This window comes from Eschrichtius robustus, chromosome 2, assembly GCF_028021215.1.
Source record: "Eschrichtius robustus isolate mEscRob2 chromosome 2, mEscRob2.pri, whole genome shotgun sequence".
Taxonomy (NCBI): Eukaryota; Metazoa; Chordata; class Mammalia; order Artiodactyla; family Eschrichtiidae; genus Eschrichtius; species Eschrichtius robustus.
This window is the reverse complement of record NC_090825.1, coordinates 55364403-55391308: the sequence shown is the minus strand read 5'-3', so window position 1 is coordinate 55391308 and position 26906 is coordinate 55364403. Positions and strand designations below refer to the sequence as shown.

Sequence of the window (26906 nt, the reverse complement as noted above, 5' to 3'; positions counted from 1 at the left end):
TACACTGCAATTCCATGGTTGGTTATGCATCCTGGAGAAACACATATGAGTACTGGGAATTATGTACAAGAGGGTTCATAGTGGCATTATTTGAATTGCAACACTCTGAAAACAACCCAGATGTTGAATCGAGAATAGAATGGATAAATTATATATTCATAAAACAATATACTATATAGCAATGAGAACAAGTGAACTACAACTCTATACATAATTATGAATGAGTCTCAAAAACTTTGTGTAAAGTTTGAGTAAAATAAGTCAGTCATCACAGAAAAACCATGCAGTATGCTTCCATTTATTTGAACTTCAAGAATAGGCAAAGTTAAATGTGTTTAATGATACACATGTAGTTGGTGAAACCATTAGGAGAAGAAGGAACAATTAACCCAAATTTCAGGATCATGTTTACCTCTGAATTGGAGGGACAAGGATATAATCAGAATTGGGAAGGTGGGCACACAGTAGCATTCTAAGGACTTGATAATATTCAATTTCTTAACTTTAGTGCTGGGTTCATTTGTTTCTTTGTTAATTGTCCTTTAAATCATACATAAATATTTTAGGTACTCCTTTAAATGCATCGTAGTTTGTGATTTTAAAAAAGAGGCAGAAGATTTGAGCCTCACATAGAGCACCAAAAAACAAAAACAACAACAAAAACCAGAAAACAAACAAACAAAAAAGGCAGAGGAAAAATAAAAAGCCATACAAAAAGGGAGTTGATAGAGTCCAGAAGAGGTTCTAAATAAAATTAGACTGCATCCTAGCTTATTTTTCCAAGAATTAAGAAGAATATCCCCACTGTTTAAAAATTTACAAAATACTAAATCCAAATAAAAAAGAAGAAAACACAACTACTTCTGTCAAAACACCTTCAAAACTGTATCCTCTTTAGCATCTTAGAATTAGATGGAAGTATTTAAGACCTGTTTGTATTAATATTTATTTCTGGAAGAGCACTCACTAATTACAAAGTGAAAACAAAAAAATGTTCTCTTACAGTTGAACATTTTTGAAGAGTTTGGTGAGTGAAAAATAAGCCAAAAAAAAAAAAAAAAAAGGTTAAAGAGCTACAGAAAATAAATATTAAAAAGTAGCCATTTATTCATGAAATTTTAGAACACTAGAAACAAACAGAAAATCCTAAATGCATCCAGGATGGGAAAGAGTAGTTTGCAATAAAAGGATTAAGAATCAGAAAGACATGGAATTTCAACAGCAGTATTGGAAGCTATTAGAAAATATAGCAATGTCTGTACAACTTAGAATTAGAATGACTTCCAACCTGGAATTCTATAACTAGCTAAACTACCAAACGAGTGTGAGAAAAAATATATAAATATTCAGATATATGCATTAAATGGAAGCTAATAACATGTATCGCTTATGCAGTCTTTCCCAGGGAACTGTGGAGGAGTGTTCCAAAGTGAATGAATAGAGTGAAGTAAGTCAGAAAGAGAAAAACAAATATCATATATTAACACATACATGTGGAATCTAGAAAAATGGTATAGATGATTTTATTTGCAAAGCAGAAAAAGGAATAGAGAACAAATGTATGGATACCAAGGGGGAAGGGGGGGGTGGGAGGAATTGGGAGATTGGGATTGACACACATACACTATTGACACTATGTATAAAATAGATAACTAATGAGAACATACTGTATAGCACAAGGAACTCTATCGAATGCACTGTGGTGACCTAAATGGGAAGGAAATCCAAAAAAGAGGGGATATATGTATATGTATAGCTGATTCATTTTGCTGTACAGCAGAAACTAACACAATATTGTAAAGCAACATACTCTGATAAAAATTAATCAAAAAAATAAAAAGACATAATCCAATTCCACAATTAAACAAAACAAAACAACAACAAAGTGAGTGAATAAACCAAGAAGAGGATGACAGTAGATCCAGGAAACAGGAGCTACAACACAGGAGAGAGGCAATAGGAATCCCTAGAATGACCGTGAAGAATGATCCCAGGATCCTAGGGTGACTACAGGACAAATAGTTCATATTGAAGCAGGTCAGAGACTTCACAACAGACTCCTTTAAGAAAATGAAAATGGTGGGCTATCTTACAAGTTTGAATGACCGGAGAGAAGATTTAAACACTTGGGAGAATTTGAAGATGAACTGGTGCTAAATACATTTTAAAACTAAGAAAATGGGTATATATATATATATATATATATATATATATATATATATCTTTTTTTTTTTTAGACCCCACCTCCACCCAGCCAGGGGTATATTTTTTAAAAAGGAAAATAACAAGTGTTGGCGAGGAGATGGAGAAACTGAAATACATACATATATATACACATATACGATTACATATATCTCAGCCATAAAAAAGAATGAAGTACTGATACATTCTACAAGACAGATGAACCTCAAAACATTGTGCTAAGTGAAGCCAAATACAAAAGATCATATTACATGCTTCCATTTACATGAAATATCCAAAACAGTAAATCTATAGAGACAGAAGGCCGACTGGTAGCTCTAAGGAGCTAGGGTGCACTGGGGAGATAGGGAATGACTGCTTAATGGGTACAGAGTTCTCTTTTGGGATAATGAAAATGTTTTGGAATTAGACAGCAGTGGGTGCTTGCATAACATTGTGCATGTACTAAATGCCACTGGACTGTGCACTTTTAAATAGTTTATGTGTGAATTTCACCTCAAAAACCAAAAAACTAAGCAAACATACTAATAAGACAATTGTTACTTACTACAGAAATTGGAAGTGGTACAGGGAGGGAAGGCAAATTATTTATTACTAGGCTCCGCCTTTATGAAGTCATGATAATGTAAACATGTAATGTGAAAATAATGATCGAACCAAAACTGTGCTGTGACTATAGTGAGAGGAAGGCTAGATGGGAAGGGGGTCATGAAAGCAAGGGCATGAAAGAGAGAAAGACTCATCCTTCATCGTAAGAATCAGAGAGGTGGGCAAAGACTTAATCAGAATATAAAATGAGGTGAAAGTTGCTAAAGTATCAATACATCCAGATTGATAGACACTAAACGTTCATTCTACTCACTTGGGAAAATATTTGCTGTGTCCTTCTAATGGGTCATCACCTTCCTCGAACTTACACAAACATCCTCCACAGGAAAAACACTGGACGGTGTCGCTTTTACCTAGAAGTAAGGAAATTTGACCAGTGCCACTGGCCAGTGTATTTGTCAAGTGACACACATAATAACTACCAGGCCTTTATTAGCAAAACCCTACTTGCACTTTCAATCAGATTTTGTGACAAAGTCACAAACTGGGTCACCAGTGAGGACATATTCTATTTAGGGCTCTTCTCTCACCAATGGGGTCATGAACAAGTATCATTCAATGTTTCTATGTACCTGTACCATGCACTGATTAACACCCTCTCCCTGTCCCCTCCTCATTCTATGGGGCAAGAGATTTGCAAATCAGAATGTGGAATTGAAGTTCCATGAAGGAAGAGATTTTCTCCTGTTTTGCTCCCTAATGAATCTCATGGACCTAGAAGAGTGCCTAGGACTTACTAGGCACTCAGTAAGCTATTTATTTAATGAATAAATCAGAAAGAAAATATTTGGAGCTCAGGAAAATATATATGAGCAAATATAGCAACTCTCATGTAAGTAAGTTCGTGAAGAATCAAATGCCTCTTACTACATTATTGCTAGGTTTATCCCACTAGAAGTAGGATCAAGTCCTCATGTGAGACTATTTCTTTGGACGGAAATTAGCATTCGGATCTACCAAAAGATTGAACTAGAAATGGAGCCTCCATCATCTTCCTTCTCTTCTTGGACTCCTGTAGGCATTGTAAAGCCAGAGCAGAGGAAAACCTCCCTTTGTGTCTGGATAACAATAGGAGGTCCTAGAGCTTGCAAGACCCCGAAAGGGTGAGATGCCTAGGATTTGTGGGGAGAGGAGGAGGCTCAAAAGGAAGAGGGTGAGGACACTGGACAGAGGGTCCTAGAGGAAGGCTGGCAAGAGGAAGACAGAATGGAGAGAGCAGGAAGAAAGGGTGGAACACCGCCTTTCCAAATGCTTAAGACTGTGAGGCATTAAGATTTTTTCTACCAATGGAACATGTCTGTTAGTTCGAGTGAACACTACATTCCCCTCCTCTGTACTGCTCTGTGGTATTCTTGACTTGACCCCTCTGTAAAAGGTCCACATGGACCTCCACTGTAACTTAGCATGTGTGTTTGGTCTGAAGAAGGCCAGCAAGGTTCCCAGGAAGGACACAATATCCTTTCACCTTATTGTACCTCTGGCAGAGGTTTAGCTGAGGGGAACCTGCCTGCTCTTTGTGCATTACAGAGTGGAACTCCCTGATGACCATCAGCTCAAGAGAGAATACTATGAACCGATGGAAGATTCTACATGCTTAGGAATCATTAAAAGGAATTTCCTTACTTTCTCTTCCAAGGAGTGTGTGGCAAAAACCGCTATCCACACTCCTAGTTATCTCTCATTCTTCCATAGTAACAGAAACCCCAATTTTCAGCTGGGCACATTGCTACCCAGAAAAAAAGTTAAACGTCCCAGCTCCTCTTATAGGTAGGTATGGCCATCTGACACAGAAAGGAAAAGGAATATATAAGGAATAATGAGGGAATTCCCTGACGGTCCAGTGGGTAAGACTCGGCGCTCCCAATGCAGGGGGCCCGGGTTCAATCCCTGGTAGGGGAACTAGATCCCACACGCATGCCACAACTAAGAGTTCACATGCCACAGCTAAGAAGTCCACATGCCGCAACTAGGGAGCCCACCTGCCACAACTAAAAAAAAAAGATCCCGCATGCCACAATTAAGATCCCATGCACTGCATCTAAGACATGGCGCAGCCTAAATAAATAATTTTTTTTTTAAAAAAAGGAGTAATGAAAAGAAGTAGGGATTGTTGAGCTTAGTTAAATATGATCCCAGGATCATGAAGTGTATGTGGGGTTTAAATGGGCAGCAAGACAAGAGCTTGGGGCAAACTGCTGACTCACCTATGTAGAAAAAACCTGCGTTGGCCAGAGCTGCAGCTCCCACAGGGGATGCCTGGGGCCAGTTCTTGAAAGAGTCCAGTCGGAGTTCTTCGTTAGCAAAGATGTTGCCATTGCAACACACTTGAATAAAAAGCGTATGGTGAGACCAGCAAGCTTTGATATTGCAAGTATCAGTGTTTGAGTTATCCTTTCACATTTACAGACAGAATGATATGTTTGGTGTTTGCTTCAATATAATTGAAGGAGGGAATTAGAAAAGAAGAAACAGGCAGGCCAGACTGACCACATGTTGAAGCAGAGTGGTGGATGCATGGTGGGGATTTACTATGGTCTTATTTCTATATAGATTCAAATTTTTTATAATAAAATATTTTCTAATTATCTTTTCATCATATAGCATCAGGATAAAGCAAGAAAAAGCTAGAGGAGCTTCCCTTCCACCCCAAGTTAGTATCAGATTTGAGAAAGACAAATTTTCCTCGCAGCTCCCTTAAGAGCAGGCAGATTTGTTTCTTGCCCTTTGGGTGTCCACTCTGTGGGGTGGTTTCTATTAGACTTTCCACATTGGGCTGCCCCTGGGGTTTGGTTCCTGTCTTCTGCACCCTTTGAGGATTTGAAAACCAACTTATGTTTATTAAATATGTTAATAAAATTAGATGCTGCGAAACTCCTTAAGATGAAAGCTTGCTTCATTATTCCACTTAGCCCCAGGATTCCTGCTGTCACTTGAGTTTTAATTGGAATATGACTTAATGTACTGGAAAAACCTCAGTCTTTTCCTCCTGTGTGTCTCCTTTACTCTCACACTACTATCCCATTCACGATACTTCTGATACAAGATGTATGGGGGTTTTCTCCCAGTAAGCAATTCTCTGCAACACCAGCTGGGTGTCCTACAATTTAACTCTGTTCCAACACTGTCTACTTAGTAGTGTCAGATCCTACAGGTTAAAGGCTCAATCCCATAACACTGCTCCTACCCCATTTCATTTGTTAGAGTGGATCACAGAACTCAGAGAAACACTTACGTTTGTTTAGTAAAGGATATGATCAAGGGTACAGATGAACAGCCAGATGAACTGGCTCATAGAGTGAGATCTGGGGGCTTCTATCCTCATGGAGTTGGAATGTGTCACATTCCCAGTGTGGATGTGTTCACGTACCTGAAGGCTCCTGGAAACCTGTACTACTGGGATTTTTATGGAGGCTTCCTCACACAGGCATGATCGATCATTAACTCCATTTATACCCCTCTCCCTGCTCTGAAGAATAGGGGATGGGGCTGAAAATTCCAAGCTTCTAATCATGGCTTGCTCTTTCCAGTGACCAGCTCCCATCCAGAAGCCATCCAGGAGCTCACCCAGAATCACCTCATTAGAAATCAAAGATGCTCCCAGTGTTCTTATCACTTAGGAGTTTACAAGGATTTTAGGAGCCCTGTGTCAGGGACAGCGTCAAAGATCCAGTATTAGAACAAGAGATGCACCTCATGATGTTATCACTTAGGAAATTACATGGATTTTAGGAGCTCTGTGCCAGGAACTAGGGGCAGAGACCAATATTTATTTTCTATTATTTCACATTTGATTTCTTAACAGACACTGATCCGTTTAAGAATGTTTTCAAAACCATTTTATCCAGAAACCTTAATTGTTTTAAAGGAAATTCAGTCAAGGACCCAACCCTGACATATTTCCCTATGCTCATTTATGTTAAAAAACTAAGTTACTCCAGGAGACCAGAAATCTCTAATGAAATGTTTTTTAAAAAAATTACTATGGCACCATAAAATGAGAAGAAAAATGGAGGGGTTAAAAAAAAATTAGGCTGAAAAAAAAAAGCAGAAGAAGAAATAAACAAGCAAAGCTTTTTGAAATACGTCTGAATCTTTACCTGAAGCCATAGGTAAATCTCTCTTGACCCAGGAATTCACAAAATGTTCTCCCTGAAGAAAATTAAAACTCAAGTTATCCTACAAACTACTATGTATAAAACAAATAAGCTACAAGTATCTAATGTACAGCACAGGGAACATATCCAATATTTTATAGTAACTATAAATGGAGTATAACCTTTAAAAATTGTGAATCATTGTGTTGTACACCTGAAACAAATATTATGCATCAATACCTCAATTTTAAAAGATTCAAGTTATCGACTTGGAGCATACAACTATCTATGAATAAAAATTAAAAGAACTCCCTCCTCCACCCCCTGCCCCCAAATGAAGAGTTTCATTGGATTGAGTAGCAGTGTTGTTAGAGAATTATTCCTTTAATTATTATTTCTATTAATGTTGTAATTTTTTATGCAGTGTAAAGGGAAGAAAAAAAACTGTGAATGTTTATTTATACTCAACAGGAAGCCGTCTCCGGGTCGGTTTTTCCAGAGATCCAACTCAAGAGCTAAGTTACAACAAGATATCACAGAGGTCCTTTGACTAATGAGAAGTATGAGATAAAGGAAGGAAACTGGATTCAGAAGGGTGGTTAGGTATTGAGTAACTGATTCTTCTCTGAAAATTGCACCCAGATTGCTCTCTGAAGAAACACTCCTCCCCCACTTTCAGGCCATGTTTTCTGCAGGGTTCTCATCTGAGTCGTGTTAGCCAATAAATTCGCTATTTTTGCCTAAGCAATTTAAGCTGGGTTTTCCCATCACCTGTCACTAGGGAAGCCTTCCCGATAGAACATAAAGTAACCAGCTCTGAGGCCCGCTGTGGGTAGTGTGCAGTGGTCTGAATGTCTTATGCGGGCACTCAGATGGGGGTGGCCAAGGGAAGCTAGGGGAGGTGACCTCAGTCAAAGAGGGGAAGACTACCAGGAAGGCAGACAGACCAATCAAAAGGCAGCCCTGAAAAAAAATTCTAAGGGCTCTAGTTGACCAAGAGAACATGCTTTTCTTCAAACTGCCCAATGAGAGGTAGGGGAATGAAATAAGGGAAGAAGAAAGAAGGAGAGCCCATGACAAAAGAGTGATGCCGCCCCCTTCTCATTCAGATATTAGGTACTCAAAAGCCAACTTGAGAAAAAATTTGCTGTTGTAAATTACCGTGACGCCAACAAATCCCTTGTAGCTTTGAATATACCGGGTAATTTCCTCTGAGGATTTCTTACTTTGAAGAAACTCACATCTATAATTAATAAACAGAATTAAAATTTACCCTGATACTGTAATAGAGATGTCCTGTATCTTTATATAACTGCAGTGACACAATGAACATTTGTTAAAACTTACTGCATTGTATGCTTTAAATTGCTCAATTTTATTTTACTTTGATAAAACTGTCAAAAAATTTACCCCAAAACTTATGACAATTATCATTATTCTCATATAATTATTATTTCCATTAACAACATGTGTAATAATTTAAAACTAAATCTTCAGATTATCTTTTCTCTTGAAACAAAATATAATTCAATCAAAGAGACAGATTTACAGTAATATATAGACTGGAGGGGTTTTTTTTTTTTGTTAAATTAAACTATGGTGACTATATCTAGTTCCTGTGGTTAAATGAAAGTTACTGGCAGTAAGGATAACAAACAATAATAAATTTCATCCACTGAAAAACATATATCACTACTCTGTAAAAAAATACAATGGAAATTAATAAATTGAATTTTTTAAAAAGAGCATATGGAATACATTTTAAAAACACATCCCTTTCCACAAAACAGAAGCAATTTTTAAGTTAACTTTAAAAAAAATCTCTCTCATTCAAATGTAAGGTTCCTTTCTAGTGATGTTATAGTAACATGAGGGCTGAGAGTCAGGAGGCCAGAATGTTAGTCCCAGTTCTGCCACTAACGGGAAGTAATCAATCTTGCCACTGTTCTCTTGTACAGACATGAGAAAGTGAACTCCACTAGTTGAGTCATATATTGCTCCAGGGCCACCACTCTGGGTAGCTAAGGTCCCCAGGTTTTAGGTGTACAGATCCTTCTGAGGAGCTCCCCAAACCTGTACGCAACCCAAATCCGTACACAATCCACATAGCACATGACGGACGGGGCCCTCCCCACATGCTTAGTGTGGATTGAGAAGGTGCTCGATAGATACTACTTCTTTAAAAAAATACAACAAAGGGCTTCCCTGGTGGCACAGTGGTTAAGAATCCGCCTGCCAATGCAGGGGACACGGGTTCGAGCCCTGATCCGCAAAGATCCCACATGCCGTTCAGCAACTAAGCCCTTGCGCCACAACTACTGAGCCTGTGCTCTAGATCCCGCAAGCTACAACTACTGAGTCTGCGCTCCAGAGCCCGTGCTCTGCAGCAAGAGAAGCCACCACAATGAGAAGCCCGTGCACTGCAACGAAGACCCAACACAGCCAAAATAAAATAAATAACAAATAAATTACAAATATATACATAATGTTTAAAAAAATACAGTAAAGATCAGCTTATTTTATTTATTTACAATTATTTAGTACACTGAGTACTATGTTTTAAAGAGTAGGAGTAGACTCAGACATTGTGTCCGTAGTTTATAAAAGCAGCAAACAAAGCCAAAATTAATGCCCAAACAGCTAAGGTTAGAGCACAACCAACAAGAAACTGGGGAATTCTTAGTTCTAATTCCAGCTCTGAAATGTATTGGCTAAGCATAAGCTCATGATGACAAACAGGTGGAAGGTGAAACGGTCATGGAATACACAGGAGTTTTTACAAGGCATTTGCTCCATATACTTTACTTATCACCCTTATAACAACCCTACCAGCTATGGATTATCATTTTCATTTTTACACACGAGACTCAGAGGGTCAGTAACGTGGCTAGGGTCGGGGGGTCAGGAAGCGGCCGGCTCTGTGTATCTGTGAGCCTCTGCGCTCTGCCCTGCCCTTTGTATTGATAGCAGCAGACCTTAGCTCCTTCCACCTCTGGAGCTGAGTGCTGGACTCACATCTTCTCCCTATGCTTCTCACCTTTCCCTCAGTCCTATGTCAGAGAAGGTGTACCAGGGCCACCCGAGACAGGATGTGCAACTCTTGTTGGTGTTAGACCATCACATGATGGTTGATGTGAATGGTGCTGCTGGGAGTTGCCCAGTGTATAACCCAGTGACACTAAGCATTGTGGCCATGAGAATAAGTGAAGCATTGGCTAAGGCTACAGCTACGACAGGTACCCAAGAGCCAGGGCTGATATTCACTCGGTACACACCCATGTGGTTCACTGCCAACACTCAGTATGATTGGCTGGGTGGCTATTCTTGATTGGTCAAGGAACCAGAATGACATTCAAAGTATTTAACCATCTGGCTTCCTGTATCCCTATAACTGTCTCATCTGCTTGTCAGGAAGAGCTCCCCTCCCTTTCCAATCTCCCTATCCATCTCTCCCTCTCCCCCTCTTCCTTCTCTCCTTTGTTCCCTTCCTCCCTCCCACCCCCTCACTTTCTTTTCAACCATAAAAGAAATACACATTTGTTTCCCAGAATTTAAACAAGATAGAAGTGAACAAAGTAAAATATGAAAATCCCTCTCCACCTCATCTCCTGACAAACCCAAACCTCAAGAGTTCGATTGTTTGGTTTGTATATTTTCTTAACTTTTTCTATATATATTTCAAACAAGTCCATATATAGGTTGAATGGTTTTAAAGGCTTATACTACACATTATTTTGCATATTGCTTTTTTCACTTAACATATCAGACATACTTCCATTTTTGTGAGCATGGCTGTCCATGTGAAAGATGACTTATAAACCTAAAGAACAGCCCAGTTGTTTTGTGGTTGACCTACGATCCAACCAGAAACTTCTTTGCATGTGGTAGGTGTATGACAAATATGTTAAAGAAATAAACTATGAGCTGAAGCACACTGCTAGATCCAATTATTAGATTATAGGAAATACAGGAAGTAGAGAAACATGTTAAATGACACCACAGAAACATTCAGCCAAACATAGAGTGTAGGCAGTTTTACAGGACAGACTACATGGCTCCTTTCATGAGTAACTGACAAGAAAAAGTCAGGGAGGAGGAAATCTGTAAATTAAAAATCTTGAGATATATCAACTAAATGTACTGTATGGACCTTGTTTGGATCCTGATTCAAATCAACCAATGGCAAAGAGAAAGTGAGTTGGGGGGGATGTGGACATTTGAACACTGTCTCAGATATTTGATGTTATTGAGGAATTACTGATAATCCTCTTTAGAAGACAGAATGATACTGTGGTTATGTTTCTTTAAAATATTCTTATATTTTAGAGTTATATACTAAAATATCAACAAGTGACATTATATGATGTCTGGGATTTGCTTTAAAATAAGTTGGTTATTTTTATTTCTGGGGAAGAAGTGGGTGAGAGATGGATGAAATGAGATTTGGCCATGTGTTGATAAGTGTTCTCTCTACTTGTATATGAAATTTTCCAAAATGAAAGTTTTAAAAATTGTTAAAGGAATGAATCTGTATTTGGTAGATACAGTCACGTAGAAAATACTAGTAAACGTAACATTAGAAATAATTTTTAAAAACACTTCATTTTCTAAGCAGAGAACTCAAGACCATTGTAATAATCAAAACTCTTACTGAGTTTTTAAAATACAATGTTTTCATTTGGTATATATTCAGCAGTGCATGCAACCATTTGTAATAATGTTTTAAACATTGTCTTACTTTCCAACTTCCTTTATGTACCATTTTACATCATCCCTATGAAAATTATTCATGTTTATTAAGGCAGATCCTGAAACTTATACTTGGCAAAACATATCTTAGTATTTTGGATAATAAAACAGTAAGAAACTATTTTGAAATTATATAATTAAAAATTCTCACGATATCATCAGGGCTTTCTTGCTTGAATAAATCCTGGAGTGTTCCAATTTAGGAGAGAGAAAGATCAAAACTGAAGGTTCTACTCTGAGAAGGTGACTCTTGCCTTTAGTTTTGTTTTGTCTTAAAAAAAAATTACAAGCAAAAAATATTTATCTACTTACTTGGGGAACCACTTGGCATGTTCCTTCCAGGGATCATCATCATCTTCCCAATTTCCTAAACAGCCACCACAGGAAAAGCACTGTACAGTGTCACGTTTACCTGCATATGAAGGAAGACACTTAGATTGCCCGGCAACAGCGCCATGGGATGGTCCAGAAGGGGTGTCTCCAGAAGTTGACTGCTCTGTGCATGAATGAGACACGCTCCATCCCATCTGCCCACTCACACTCTCATCTGGCTGAATCCTCATCCACAACCCCACTGCCCTAAGTGACCATTTCCGAAGCCTGGGACCCCACCTCTCAGATGTGGCCCACACAGAACTCTAAGCTGTTGGACTCAATATGACCCCTGAAGTAGTGGGGAAGCAGAGGAATCCCCGTACTCATGAAGTAAAGCGCAGTTAGAAGACCTAAGCTGTAGCTTTGCTATGAAATTTCAGTGGAAACTTAGGCACATTCCTTTTTTTTTTTCTTCACATTTGACATTTGTATTTGACAAGTATATTTTTCTTTTCTGACAATTGTTTTTAGGGAAACTACAAAGGGATCAACTCACTAGCTTTCAAAACTAAGAAGAAAACTTACTTAAGATTTAAGGCATTTTGAGATGTAAATGGTACACAAACTGGTAGGCAAATTACAATCAAACTACAGACTCCAACCTTTTTGAACACGACAGAAAGATCCGTTTTTTCTGTGTTTTACTCTGCTTCAGTCTCTATGTCAATTAGGACATTAACTAAAACATCTTGAAGAAATAAGTGATAAGCACACTGTGACATCTGGGGAATTCTATACCAGAAATCTCTTAAATTTTCTTCTTGGGTCCAACTTGGGTAACACCATCAAGGTGAATATCTTCAGCTTCTGCTATTAATTAATTAACAATAGTAACAACATTTCATATATCCAACATACACTGTGTGCCAAGCACTATGCAGTGTACCTGTGATGAATTGAAATATTTTCTTTTTTTAAAAACTTTTATTTTATATTGGAGTACAGCTGATTAACAATGTTGTGATAGTTTCAGGTGCACAGTAAAGCTACTCAGCCATACATATGCATGTATCCATTGTCCCCCAAACTCCCCTCCCATCCAGCCTGCCACATAACATTGAGCAGAGTTCCCTGTGCTATACAGTAGGTCCATGTTGGTTATCCTTAGGCACATTTCTTAAACTCTTTGAGCCTCAATGAAGTCAACTGTGAAATGGGGGAAAAGGGCAAGTTTGTCAGATTAGTATTAGTGCTTAATCCGTGCCTAGCATCAAGTAGGTACTCAGTAAATCATAGCTGTTTTTGTTATCACAATTCTCACTCAGATCTGTCATAACATTTATGGCGTGGCTAGGATAATTCAAACAAAGTACAATTTTCTGAAATGCAACTTGCCCTATATGTTAGAGTTAGCTTTAAGGTTAAAACAAAAACAAAAACCCTACAATACTGCTGCAATTAAAAGAATCAAAGAAAGATCATTTCAGAGCAGCAAAAGGAGGATGGGTGAGAAGGAGACTGGGGTCAGGCTGACCTCACAGCTTATTTTCAGGGCCTTAGAAATCCAGTCAAGTATTGTCTAAGGTCCAAAATTTTAGGAAAAGTCACTTTCTTATTTTTTGTATATTTTTGGTAAATTGACATGTTGTACTACACATAAAATAAAGCTAAAGTGAAATTACTGAAGTTGAATTTTAATAAAAGAGACCTTATACCTAATATAACACACTGACCAAGTGAGGAAAGATTTACAAAATATTGCAACTGAAATATGGAACCTAAACTTAATTCCAGCAAAATATTTCAGAAAATGACTTCAAACTACCTGTAAAGACAAAGCCAGCAGCTGAGAGCTCCCTTGGGGCTGTCCCTTGGGCATAAAATGGCCATTTCTTGTAGGATTTGAGTCTGGCCTTCTCTTCTTGGTATCTTGCTTTGTCGTCCCTCCTCAACTTGTTCTCTGGATTCTTTACTCTTATATCATACTTGGCAATGTTACCAACATCTTTGCCCAAAAGGAACTCACAATCCGGATGGAACTTCTTATGGTCTTCTATGGGGAGTCTCTGGGGGCTGGTACCAAAGAGGATTAAGCTACAGCAGAAGCACTGAACCCCAGATTTTATGCCAGTGAAATAAAACCCAGCTGCTGCCATCTCCTGGGGTGTCCATGCACTGTAGTCATCATAGGTCACAAAAGTCTTTAACCTTTTTGCTTCACTACGCATTTGGGAATTAAAGCCTTTTTGCATTTTTTCTCGTTCTTTCTGCTCCTCTTCTTCTACTTCCTTTACATATTGAAGCATATCTATGCCTAGAAGACCAGACAGCTCCGGGAGCAAAGCATAATCAAACTGGGAAATCCTCTCGTCAGGGGCTTTCTTCTGGGTGGCCATTTTCTGAAAAGGGGAAGAAAATGTTCATGAACATCGCCACCTGGTTTACTAGTCCTGAGGTTTGTTTCAGCCCTTTATTCTTTCCGTTTTTTCTTCTGAATAACATTGATCTTCTGCTCATCATTTAGCCCAATTCAGAGCAAATATGCTAGTAGGTCTGTGACAGCAGACCTTTATCCTGCCCTCAACAGTAAGGTCACCTATGGAGTCCAAACAGTTGGAGGCCCCCTTATCACAGCATCAATTGTCACTTAAGTTAAAGGCATAAAATAGGGGATACCCATATCATCATATAACAAGTTCAAAGATGCGTGCTTGCATTCTCAACATTTCAAGAATCAACAAGGTATTCCATTTAATACCTACAGGTGGAGTTGGATATTTCCACTCTACCAGCTTTGCTTTATGTGCCCCGCCTTAATCCAGCTCAGCTGATTTAGAATTTGCCCATCTACCCACATTTCTGCAAAGGCTGCAGCTAATTGAAGATCTTGATTAAGCCCAAGCATGCCCTTCATTTGGCAGTACCTAATGCAAGGAAAAGAGCTCCTTTGTCACTAATATGTTCAGTACATTTCAGCAATGGTTCCTCAGGAAGCTCTATCAGCCCACAAGGTTACTTGGCTTTTTGACTGAAGAGCTCCTTCATTTCAGTTGTCTCTTTATGCCCTCTCCCGTAGAGTCCCTTTAGTGGATATCAGATGAGGGTCACATTCTGAACAAAAGAAATGTCTGCCCAATTCTCCCTCTGGTATCATGTTCCTTCCTTTTACAGAAGGAACCAGCCAAAGCTTGGTGGACTTGGAAGCCTAGGGCTCTTTCTTAGTACTTTCATTTTGCCAAAGCAGCCCAAACCATGAAAAGTGGGAAAGAGATTTAGAACCAGGGATGCCAGGCTGGCTGCTGAGGCCTTCCTTATTTGCCTCACTATTCTTGGCTGACTTCCCCTCTGTCCATATTTCTGTTTTAACTCATTTAGCTGCTTCTTCTGGCTCTGGATCTATCACCTTTAAATTCCATTGCTGGGGGCGGGGGAGGGATAAATTGGGAATTTGGGATTAACAGATACCCACTACTACATATAAAATAGATAAACAACAAGGATCTACTATATAGCACAGGAAACTATATTCAATATCTTGTAATAACCTATAATGGGAAAAGAATCTTAAAAAAAAAGATAGATATATATATAACTGAATCACTGTGTTGTACACCTGAAACATTGTGAATCAACTAACTATACTTCAATAAATTTAAAAAAATAGTAAAAAAAAAAAAAAATTCCATTGCTGTGCTTTTCTTCCCATGAATAATTATAGTACTAGGGCAAATTCAAACCAGGATGGCCTCAGCAGCCAACCTGGCATCAATGGTTCTACGTCTTTCTCCCACTTTTCATCTTTTCTTCTCCTAAACAAAGCCGGAGCCAGCATTTAAATTAAATCAAAAACGGTTCCCGGGACTTCCCTGGTGGTCCAGTGGGTGAGACTCCGTGCTCCCAATGCAGGGGGCCCAGGTTCCATCCCTGTTCAGGGAACTAGATCCTGCATGCATGCTCCAACTAAGTCCGCATGCCACAACCAAAAAAAAAAAAAAAAGGATCCTGCGTGCCGCAACTAAGACCCAGCACAACCAAAATAAGTAAATAAATAATAAATAAATTTTTAAAAATAACAAAAAATTGTTCCCATTATCCCATTCACACTGCCAACTTCAGCAAGTACACAGGGTCAGATAACTGAAAAAACCCACAAGCCTCTACATAGTATACTTACTTCAGAATTTAATAAAGGTAGAGGATACGGGTACAAAAATAAAACCCAAAAATACAGGCAAACATCAGAGAGGTCTCAGACTCCAGCCCCAGTTTCTAGGACCCTTTCTCTGTTGTTCAGCACATGCTTCATTTTAGGTAATGAACCACCTAGATATGTGCAAGGTACCTTGGTCTCAGGGAAACCACACTGTCACCTGAGGAGGGGTCTTTTATGCCGCTCCAGTCACGTGGCCCAAAGTAGGATGCCTGACCAGTCTCAAACAAGCTGGTACGGACTGCCCCCTGGTCTCTCAGATCCTAGCACAGGGCTACATTCATCGCTAGTTAGTATGTTTCATTTAGGTTTGGCCGACAGACAACACCATGGCTCCAGGCCTCCCTGGAGATAAATAAGCACAGGGTAGCAACAAACCAGCTGGAATCAATCCTGCACTTCTACAGCAAAGTTCAGTGGTCAGTTTTGCTGCTACCCAGGGCATTTCCAGGAGGAGAGAAGGTCTCCAAAGCCCTCTCCAGGTTTCATGCTCATTAATTACAAGTGCTAAGAGTACCAGTGACGCTGCTGTGTCGTGCAAAGGATTTAAATCCACATCTGTACGACTCCAGTGCCTGTCCTCTTGCCTCCAAAGAGAGAAACAAGAGCAAGAGAAATAAGAGGGTCATAAGTTTAGGTGTGGAAGAACAGCACTTTTGCCAGAGATGGTAATTTACTTACCTAGAGGTTTATCCGGAGCCCCAGTCAAATGGAAGGAGAATGCATAGTGTAAATACGAATGCTCTCTTTGTCTTTTAGTGGGAAGCAGTGAGAACATATTTGAGGAACTGAAACTCAAAACAAGTTGCAGTTTTCTGAGAAATCACCAGTAAATGGTCTAGGGTGCTGAGTCAGCAGGGCTTAGTCAGGAACCAAAAGGTCTCACAAAACCTACAAAGTCCCACAGCAGAAGTGTTTTATTCTAAATAATTTAAGATTGGTTAATGTTTCTGGTGCTAGTATAAGTCTTATTTCTTTGACGGCAGTTTCCATCTTTCTGGTATCTTTTAGCATTTTCTCTTTTATCTGTGGGTTATAAAATTTCAAAGTTATCGTGTCTCAGTGTGGGTCTTTCTACATTCATTGGACCCAATGGACTTGTTTCAAGCTGAACGTGTGGGCCTCCCATCAACCCTGGGAAATTATCTTCTATAATTTCTTTGGTAATTCCCTACTGCCTACTATTCTCTTTTCCCTCTTTCTGGTATTCCCATTATTCAGATGGAAATTTATCACTGAAGTTCTTATCTTTTTTTTTTTGCTCACATATTCTCCCGTGCTTTGGCTTTACTTTCTGGGAGGTTTCCTCTTCATTATCTTCCAACTTTCCAATAAAAATTCTTTTTTTAATATTTATTTATTTGGCTGCACCGGGTCTTAGTTGCGGCACGCGGGATCTTTCAGTTGGGGCACGCAGGATCTTAGTTGCGGCATGCAGTATCTAGTTTCCCGACCACCGATGGAACCTGGACACCCTGCATTGGGAGCGTGGAGTCTTAACCACCGGGCCACCAGGGAAGTCCCACCAATAGTAATTAAGTTCAGCAATTATATTTTCAATTTCCCACAGCTCTTTCTTGCTGTCTCTTATTTTCACAAGATCTGATTTTTTTAGCCAACGCAATCTTTTATGAACCTCTCCTATACTGTCAAATGACAAAATTAAAACAACTTAATAATGAGTTTGTTGTCCTTTAGTCAAGGGAAAGCAATCCATAGACTGGGGGAAGCACAATATCCCACAGCGCTGCTCCAGAGGGATGGGGGGAAAGAGTGGGTTTTATAGAGAAGAGGCATGATTGGCTAGGAGGTCGGGGATTCATTAAACGTCTAGCAGGTCCTGTTTTCTAGGGTCAGGCAAACTAGGTAAAGCTGAGTTGGGGGATTGTGATTGGTTTATATTAGGTTTCCTTGACAGGTGTTTCCTGTAAGTGCAGGCTGACTTGGGTTTAGATTTGTGACTTGGGCCGGGCCACTGAGGCAGCCCCCATTTTGTGGGTCCCGATATACAAATTATCTTTATCAGTACTAATACAAATAAAGTTCACCTGCCTCCTGAATGATATGTTTCCTCCAAGGCTAATTACCATTTACCTTTTCATTTTTCACATTACCAACTTTCCTCAAATGTGTAATGACCCTTGGTTTTCAATTCATGTTTGAAAATTAGGCGATTTCAAAGCTGATTGATCAAAATTATGACTAAAAATTCTGATTAAAAGCCACATGAGTGTGACCTGAACCTAAGCCCTTTACTTTATGGAGAACAGATTGGGGAGCCAAGATTTACCCTGGAGAAGCCCTCAATGTCAGAGAAACACCTCAGAAAATGATTTCAAGTTAGCTGTAAAGTCAGAGCTAGTAGCTGAAAGCTCATTTGGGGTGTTCCTTGAGCATAAAATGGTCAGTTCTTGAAGTATTCTTCGTTTTGGGATGCCCAGGGCCCACCCTAGCTCCTCTAAGTCAGCTGAAACAGTTTATTCCATTTTTTTAGAAGAGAAGAATCCACTGATTTTTTGCCTCAGTGTTAATAACACCTGAATATTAAATAGTCTGATGGTGGGGTAGATGGAGCCAACTGTCTCATGCAGAGACTTTAATTTAGTCTCTTGATTTTCAGCCCTTCCCATCATTCCTGTCTGCCTTCAACCTGGCATTCTGGGCCCCCAGTTGCTCCAGGGTTCTGTACAATGTACAGAGTCTCCCAGGGGTTACATGTGTATTCAGGCTGTGGGCTCCTTTGGTCTGTTTCACTGGTTACTAGTATTCCATTTGAGTTTCCACCTTCCAAAAATTTGTTAAGATATTCTGTATGCTGATGGTCCCCTCCTGCTTTCTTAATTTTTCTGGGTTTATAGTTTTAAAAATCATTTCAATAATATTGTGTAATTATTACCAATAATAACTAAAATTTGCTTAGAGCCTACTACTTGCCAGGCACAGTTCTAAAAACCTTAGATATGTCCATTTAATCCCTTTAACAGTCCAAATGAAGTAGCTATTTTTATTACCTACAATTTACAGGTGAGAAAACCCAGGCACAAAGGGGTTCAGATTAACCAGACAGTCTGGCAACAGAGTCTGCACTTTTAACCACTGTGTTTGGCTGCCATAAAGGCTAGATATTAAGGAAAGGCAAACCCAGGTGTCCCAGAAAGCTCATGCTCTCCCTATTTTGGTAGTTTAGCCAATTGCTGAGTTGGCAAGTCTTCTAGCTGTTACCAGCCTCGTCGGCATGTGAACTCCTCTAGCCAAGCTCTGGTCCAACAGGGCCCTTTACCCAGCCAAGAAGCAATCATTGTTAAATAGCTGACCCCTCCTAACTTTTGTATTAACACATATAACAAGGACAGTGTTTTTTTGAAACACTTTCCCTGGTACATCCAGCTGCTCCTAGACCAGCAATTCTTTTTACAGGAAGTTCAGAGGTCAGGGGAACCTCTCTGCACTGCTGACCATTCTGCCTGTAAAATTTTGCCCAATCAACCTTACTTTTCATCTGTAATGTTATGTACATCTGTGTCCAATGCACATTACATTTATTGTAGCACCCTGTAGATTTTGTTGCCGTTGTGAATTTTTTTTTTTTTTTTACTATTCTATTTTCTAAATGTTTATTGAAGATGTATAGGACTCTTTCTGATCTACTTTTTTTTAATATAAATTTATTTTATTTCTTTATTTTTGGCTGCATTGTGTCTTCGTTGCTGCGTGAGGGCTTTCTCTAGTTGCGACGAGCAGCGTCTACTCTTCATTGTGGTGCGTGTGCTTCTCATTGCGGTGGCTTCTGTTGTTGCGGAGCACGGGCTCTAGGCGCACGGGCTCAGTAGTTGTGGCACGTGGGCTCAATTGTTCTGCGGCACGTGGGATCCTCCTGGCAGGGCTCGAACCTGTGTCCCCTACATTGGCAGGGGATTCTCAATCACTGCGCCACCAGGGAAGTCCTTGGTCTACTTTTAATATATGATTGCAAATCCTCTTGAATTTTCTAAGTAGCTATTTGTATTATCTGAATATTATGATAGTTTTATCTTTTATGTCATTTCATTTTCTTGTCGAATTGAGTATATCCTTTAATATAATGTTGATTAATAACAGTGGTGGGCTTCCCTGGTGGCGCAGTGGTTGAGAATCTGCCTGCCAATGCAGGGCACATGGGTTCGAGCCCTGGTCTGGGAAGATCCCACATGCCGCGGTGCGCCACAACTACTGAGCCTGTGCGTCTGGAGCCTGTGCTCCGCAATGAGAGAGGCCACGACAGTGAGAGGCCCGCGCACCGCGATGAAGAGTGGCCCCCGCTTGCCACAATGAGAGAAAGCCCTTGCACAGAAACGAAGACCCAACACAGCCAAATAATAATAATAATAATAATAATAATAAATAAATAAAATTTTAAAAAAAATAACAGTGATACTAGATACCTTATTCTTGACTTTGGTAGGAATTCTTCTAAAGTTTGTAGATGTTTAGTGGATACCCTTTATCAGTCGAAAGAGCTGCCCTTTTACTCCTAGTGACAGGGAAAACTTCTGCACAGCCTTAATTGGAAAAAGATATACATATCACCTCTACATGGCAGGAAGGGAAAAAAATCCCCAAAGGAAGAGAAAATTTGGGTAGCCAAAAACAAACACAAATGTCCACTACACGATCTGAAGAGAGGATTTGATGTTTTGAGTTTTAAAATAATACTATTTTCAATTACTTTTTTCAACCAAAACATAAATACACACCTAGAGAGCAGTACAATTTAGCCATTTTAGGACATCAGTATGTACCTCACTGTGGCTTTAATTTAATGGCTTATTGGCTATTCATATATCTTCTTTGGTAAGGTGACCAAATCTCTTGCCCATTTTTAAATCGGGTTGTTTAGTAGAGGGAGGATTCTGGGGTGGTGCCTGTCAGCACCAGTGTCCTCATGGTGGAATGAGCTCCCCAAATGGCTGCCACCAGCATCTCTGTCCCCAGGGAGTGATCGGAGAGATGTGAGGGGGCACCGCCACGCCTGTGAAGGACAGCCAGTGACGTCATGGCTGGCCGTCATCTGTGGAACATCTTGTCACATGAGGATAGGCACAAAACCGGATTTTTCTACCAGGCATCTGGGGCACTTGTTTTTCAGCCACGGTCCCCGAGTCTTGGCTGAATGAAGGTGGTCAGAGCATTACTGGAAAATTGATAGACCACATGGGACAGGGCCACACCAGCTTCCCTGAACTACGAGCCAAGGCTACAGCCAGATACCAGAGTGGATCTGATTAAGAAGGCTCAGCCTATGGGGTTCCTCGCTGTTGATTTACATGTTTGGTCAGATTTCCATGGCAATGGGTCTCCCTTAGCAGATCTGATACTAAAGAGCATGGCCACTGTACTGAAACGGTCTCAGGACCTTGATAATCTTGCCATTCTCTACCTGCTTTCAGGAACTTGCCTCCGTCCAGAAGCCAGGGAGGAAGCCGGGCTCTCTGTCATCAGTCTCTTCCTGTGTGGCGGCCTGAGCAAGAATCCCCTTTCTGTGCAAATGTGTGGAGACATCACTGGCAGGCCTGTGGTCCTGTCACAAGAGGTGGAATCTGTCCTTGTGAATGCTGGTCGTCTGAGAGCCTGTGCCTCAGGGGATCTCACTTCTGTACAGGAGGCCATGGCAAGAATGAGCCAAGTTGGGCAAGTTGTGTTTCCTGGATGAGAGGATAAGAGGTATTATGACACGAAATATCAAATATTCCTGAAGCTGGTTGAACACCAGAAAGAGTATGCAGCAATCAAGAAAGGAGACCTAACATAAATTGCAGGTGCTGATGCCAGATTTTATGTCATTGCATCGGGGACCTCTGTCATTTCCAGGATCCTTAGACATCGTTTCATCATTTCTGTATTGTCTTTCAATAAAAAAAAAAAACCAAAACTGAGATGTGCAATCAGAAAAAGAATAAAAATGAATTGGGTTGTTTACCTTTTTATTATTGAATTGCAAAAATTCTTTATATATTTTGGATACCAGTCCTTTGTTATATGTTTGCACTGCAAACATACTCCCTCAGTCTGTGAATTGTCTTTTTGTTTTCTTAATGGTGTCTTCCAAAGCAGACATTTTAAATTTTGATGAAGCCTGATTTTAATTTTTTCCTTTATGATAGATGCTTTTTGTGTCCTAAGAAATCACTGCCTACTCTTAAGGTTGTGAAGATGTTCTAAAAATTAACATTTGGATTGCACAATACCAACTTTTGTTTAAGGATGTGTGGAGCAACTGAAACCATCATACATGGCTTGTGGGAGTGTAAAATGGTGCAATTCTTTGGAAAAACAGCTTGGCAGTGTCATGTAAAGTTAAGTATACACTTACCATTCAACCTAGCAATTCCAGTCCTATGTACTTACCCAAGAAAAACGGAAACATACGAACACACAAGGACTTATACAGGAATGTTCATAGTAGCTTTATTCATAATAACCAAAAAACCAGAAACAGTATCAATGGCCATTGGGAATAAACAAATGATAAAGTATCCATGCAATGGGATACTAGTAGGCAGTAAAAAAGAAAAAAACTGTTTATATACACAACCTGGACGAATCTTAAAAACATGCTAAGCAAAAGAAGCCACATATACTGTATGATTCAATTTGTAAGAAACTGTGTAACAGGCAAAACTAATCTACAGTGATGGAAAACACAGATGAGTGGCACCTGGGGCTAGAAGTCCTTGGGGATACTGACTGCAAAGAGGCCTGTTGGGCAAGATGAAAGTGTTCTCTTCTGATCGTAGTTGTCATTGCATGTGTGTATTTGTCAAAAGGTATCAAACTGCCCGCTTAAAATGGGGGCATTTTATCATCTGTTAATTATAACTATGATTTTTTTTTTATTCTAATACAAATAACTTCTTAAGGAGAATCTAAAGAAATGAAAAATCAATTCCAGGTTTGGGATTTGGTTTCTGTAAAGCTACCTGAGTTAATTTTTTTTTTAAGTTCAGAATTCTATGACCAGGAACCCATTTTTTTAAGTTATCTATGTATCTCTGTAACGTGATTAGAGGCAGTGGTTCTCCTACTTTAGCATTTATCACAGTCACCTGGAGGACTTGTTAAAACAGATTGCTAGGCCCACTCCCGGAGTCTCTAATTCAATACGCCTGTGATGGGGCCCAAGCATTTGCATTTCTAACAGGTTCCCGGTGATGCTGTTGATGCTACCGAGACAGACACCACCCTTAGAATCACCGATTCCAGAGATCCTTAAAAGTTCCCTCTTCCTCTAAAGAATCCATTCTAAATACCTAAAATCTAAATTGAATTATCCCCTAAAATGGGTATATCCCAGAAAAGCCTGACACCTAAAAGTGAAAAGATTCTCTGCCCTAATAAGGGACAGAGAAGAGACTGGCCAGGCCAAAGTGTGTTAACTGGCGGCCTGCAAGCAAGTTTTATTTAGCCCGTGTGGTTTTAAAAAATTAGACGTCAACATTTAAAACTTAGGAGAATTCACTTAAAAATCCAGTTTTTCAGTTTCTGTTTAAATATCAAAATATACTGCCCGAGGGAAACTACATTCCCAGAAAGAAGAAATAGGCTGCGACTGAGTAATAGTTACCTCCTTTGAAAAAAACGTTTTTTCTTTTGGACTAGGTAACAAATGCACATGTATAAAATTCAAAAGGTACAAAGAAAGGTGTACAGTGAAATCGACATCTCTCTTCTACCCGAGCCCAGCATCTAGAGGCTGCCTCCTTTATATGGAACCAGTGTTTTCCAGATGCTACCACTTTGAATTTACCTGGCCCCTTTTCAAGCATTTGCATTACCTGCCTGGTCTCCTTGGGCATCTGAATTTGCATCTGAGCCCATTTTACACACCCTCTTCTGCATTCCCAGGCACTTGGTTTATCATTAGCACTTTCACACTTTTTTTAAAAATTAATTATTATTATTATTATCTTTTTTAGCCGCGGCATGTGGGACCTTAGTGCCCCAACCAGGAATCGAACCCATGGCCCCTGCAGTGGAAGTGCAGAGTCTTAACCACTGGACCGCCAGGGAAGTCCCCACGCGGACGTCTTTAAAGGTCTGCCTCTTAGACTGGGAGGGTCACAGAGCCACAAGGTTAGGGTTTGTGTCTTCTTCTTGGTGTCTATATCCTGAAGGCTAGGGTCTCATCAGACAGCAGGTTTACAAGGTTTGTTGAGTGAATTAATGAATAAATGAACAAACTGTGCATTACTTCCAGGGCTCTGGCCTGAGGTGTGACTCAAATAACAATTTAGTCACGTGAAATCAAGAATTCAAATCCCATAAGGACCCACCCCATCAGTCTCCCAAGAAGAGAATTAGAAAATGTGGAAAAAAAATAATGAGTCTTCTATTCTTATAGAACTGGACCCAAAAGGGGTATCAGGACACTCCCGAGGCTACTTCCCAGAAGCATGACAATCTCCTGTGCCCTTTTCTTCCTTACTATAGGCCTCAGGGACTCAAACTTCTTGCCCTTTCACCTAAACTCTATCACCTACTAAAGATCATGGGATTCTACCGCCCCACTTCCCAAGGGCTGGTTGTACCCTTTCTTTCTCACCACTCAAGAAATTATTTCATGTTATAAATTTGCCGATCATTACAGAGATACAGACAGCTGAACACAGATAGGACCACAAACATGAGGAATTTCACAAAGTATTGAGAAATCTTACAAAATGTTTACAGTTCTTCTTCCCTACTGCCATTCCGAGCAGCAGAAGCCCTGTTGTTCCCTCACTGTTTCAACATACATTAGTGTTTTGATTATGGCATGTACTCGGATATACAGTGGGTCACCTGTGCTTCTTAAATACAGGACTTACATGCTTTTAATCTAATTATCTCTCTTCTTCAGCCTCCAAATAGTACTGCAATCTTCACCTTGTAGTTATTCTCAAGGGCAAACAAGGTCACAACAAACAGAAACAGTGCACATATTGCCACATATAGGTGGAAATGTATTGTTTGCACTACGACCCAAATAAATGAAAAATAAATTTTATTACAGTTCCCCTCCAACCTCCAGTTCCATACCTATTACCTTATTTGATGAACATGATTGCTTTCAGGCCCTCAACTAACAGCTAACATTAGCTACATTACTTTCATATCCCTCACCACAACTTCCCAGGATTCCATAAGTTTTATTATTTTTGAATACTTAATTCATTTACAGGGCTTAGAATTTTTAACTATATAAAAATATTTAAAAATAATTCTTACTCTCCACTGTGCTACACCACCACCCCAGGCAACCATTTTTATTAGTTCCCTATGTATTCTTCCAGTGTTTCTTTTTATTGAAAAAAAAGAAATTTTTTTTTCAGCCACGTGGTGCGGCTTGTGGGATCTTAGTTCCCCGACCAGGGATCGAACCCGTACCCCCTGCAATGGAAGCGCAGAGTCCTAACCACTGGACCGCTAGACAATTCCCTCATTTTTTTAAAAGACAGCTTTCTTGAGATATACTTCACGTACCATGTAACTTAACTTATTCAAATTGTGTAATTCAGTGGTTTTTAGTATGTTCACAGAGTTGAACAGCCATCACCACAATCAATCTTAGAACATTTTCATCACTCCAAGAAGAAACGCTATACCCATTAAAATTCACTCTTTCGTCCAGCTGTTTGTAGTATTCCCCTATAATCTTTATTTTTGTAAGGTCCATAGTGATGTCTCCTCTTTCACTCGATCTTAGTAATTTGAGTCTTCTTTGTTTTTCTCTTGGTCAACTTAGCAAAATATTTGTCAATTGGTTGAACCAACTTCTGGTTTCATCGACTTTCTCTATTGTTTTCCACTGTTTCTTTTTGCTAAGACAAATATATATTCTTATTTTTCCTTCTTCCGTACATAACAGGTAGCATACTATATACTCTGAACACTAGTATATATATTCTGAAGAATGTACTTCAGGTCAAAGGAAAATGATCCTCAACAGATCTGAGATGTAAGAATAAATCAAGAGCCATGAAAGTGGTAAATATGTGATTAAATCTTAATAAACACTAACTGATTAAAACAAATATAAATATCTAGTGAAACACCAAAAGAATTAAATGTACAACAATAATAATAAATAAGTGAGGAAGGAGGAAAGTGAGGTTAAATGTGTTATCCGTGGGGAGGGTAAAGGTACAAGTTAACTTTAGGTTTTGATGTTATGAAGGAGTACTGGAAGCAGTGCTTCCTCAGATTCTCTTGGTCACGCCCTTCTTTCCAAGGTGCTGCCCGCCTCCTCCTCTGCACTGCTGCTGCCTTTGCCCAGCTTCCTGAGCGGGCTGGAGTCCAAACTGAACCACACCAAGCCTATCTGACCTTCCAGAGTTGGCTGCAACGCCACACCACTGAGCCTGACAGCTGGCTTCCTTAGCAGTTACCAAAGGACCAGATGACACAGCCCTGTGTGGCAAGCCTTGGCTAGTGGGAAATGGAAGAAGTTAGGAAATTGCATTACCCTCCCCTCCTCCCTTCGGTAGACTGTGCAGAGGGGCAGCTTCTCTTTATAAACCTTCTGGAGAAGTCCCAAACTCTAAGTGAACACACTTGCTGGGAGACTCCTATGACTCTTCACAGTTTGTCATCAAGCCTGGCCACTGTGATAACATATTGTTTTTCCTTGTCTCACTTTCCCTTTTTTTCCTTACCCATACTTCCCTAGATCTGCATCTCCCAAATAAAGCAACAATACTTTCACCTTTGCC

The 26906-nt window shown here is 39.7% G+C and overlaps 1 protein-coding gene and 1 pseudogene across 1 annotated transcript in view; one reads left to right on the top strand and one right to left on the bottom strand.

Moving 5' to 3' along the window:
• NAIP (NLR family apoptosis inhibitory protein) overlaps positions 1–14365 on the bottom strand; it is a 31188-nt gene extending 16823 nt beyond the window's left edge. The window contains exons 1-6 of the mRNA XM_068535464.1: positions 13795–14365; positions 11967–12066; positions 8067–8148; positions 6909–6960; positions 5016–5135; positions 3065–3164 (exon numbers count right to left, since the gene is read on the bottom strand). Coding sequence (XP_068391565.1) covers positions 3065–3164; positions 5016–5135; positions 6909–6960; positions 8067–8148; positions 11967–12066; positions 13795–14365 — 1025 coding nt within the window. The remainder of the gene's footprint in view (positions 1–3064; positions 3165–5015; positions 5136–6908; positions 6961–8066; positions 8149–11966; positions 12067–13794) is intronic.
• A 4529-nt stretch (positions 14366–18894) lies between these two features.
• LOC137758849 (FGGY carbohydrate kinase domain-containing protein-like) lies at positions 18895–21967 on the top strand (annotated as a pseudogene).
• Positions 21968–26906: the final 4939 nt, after the last annotated feature.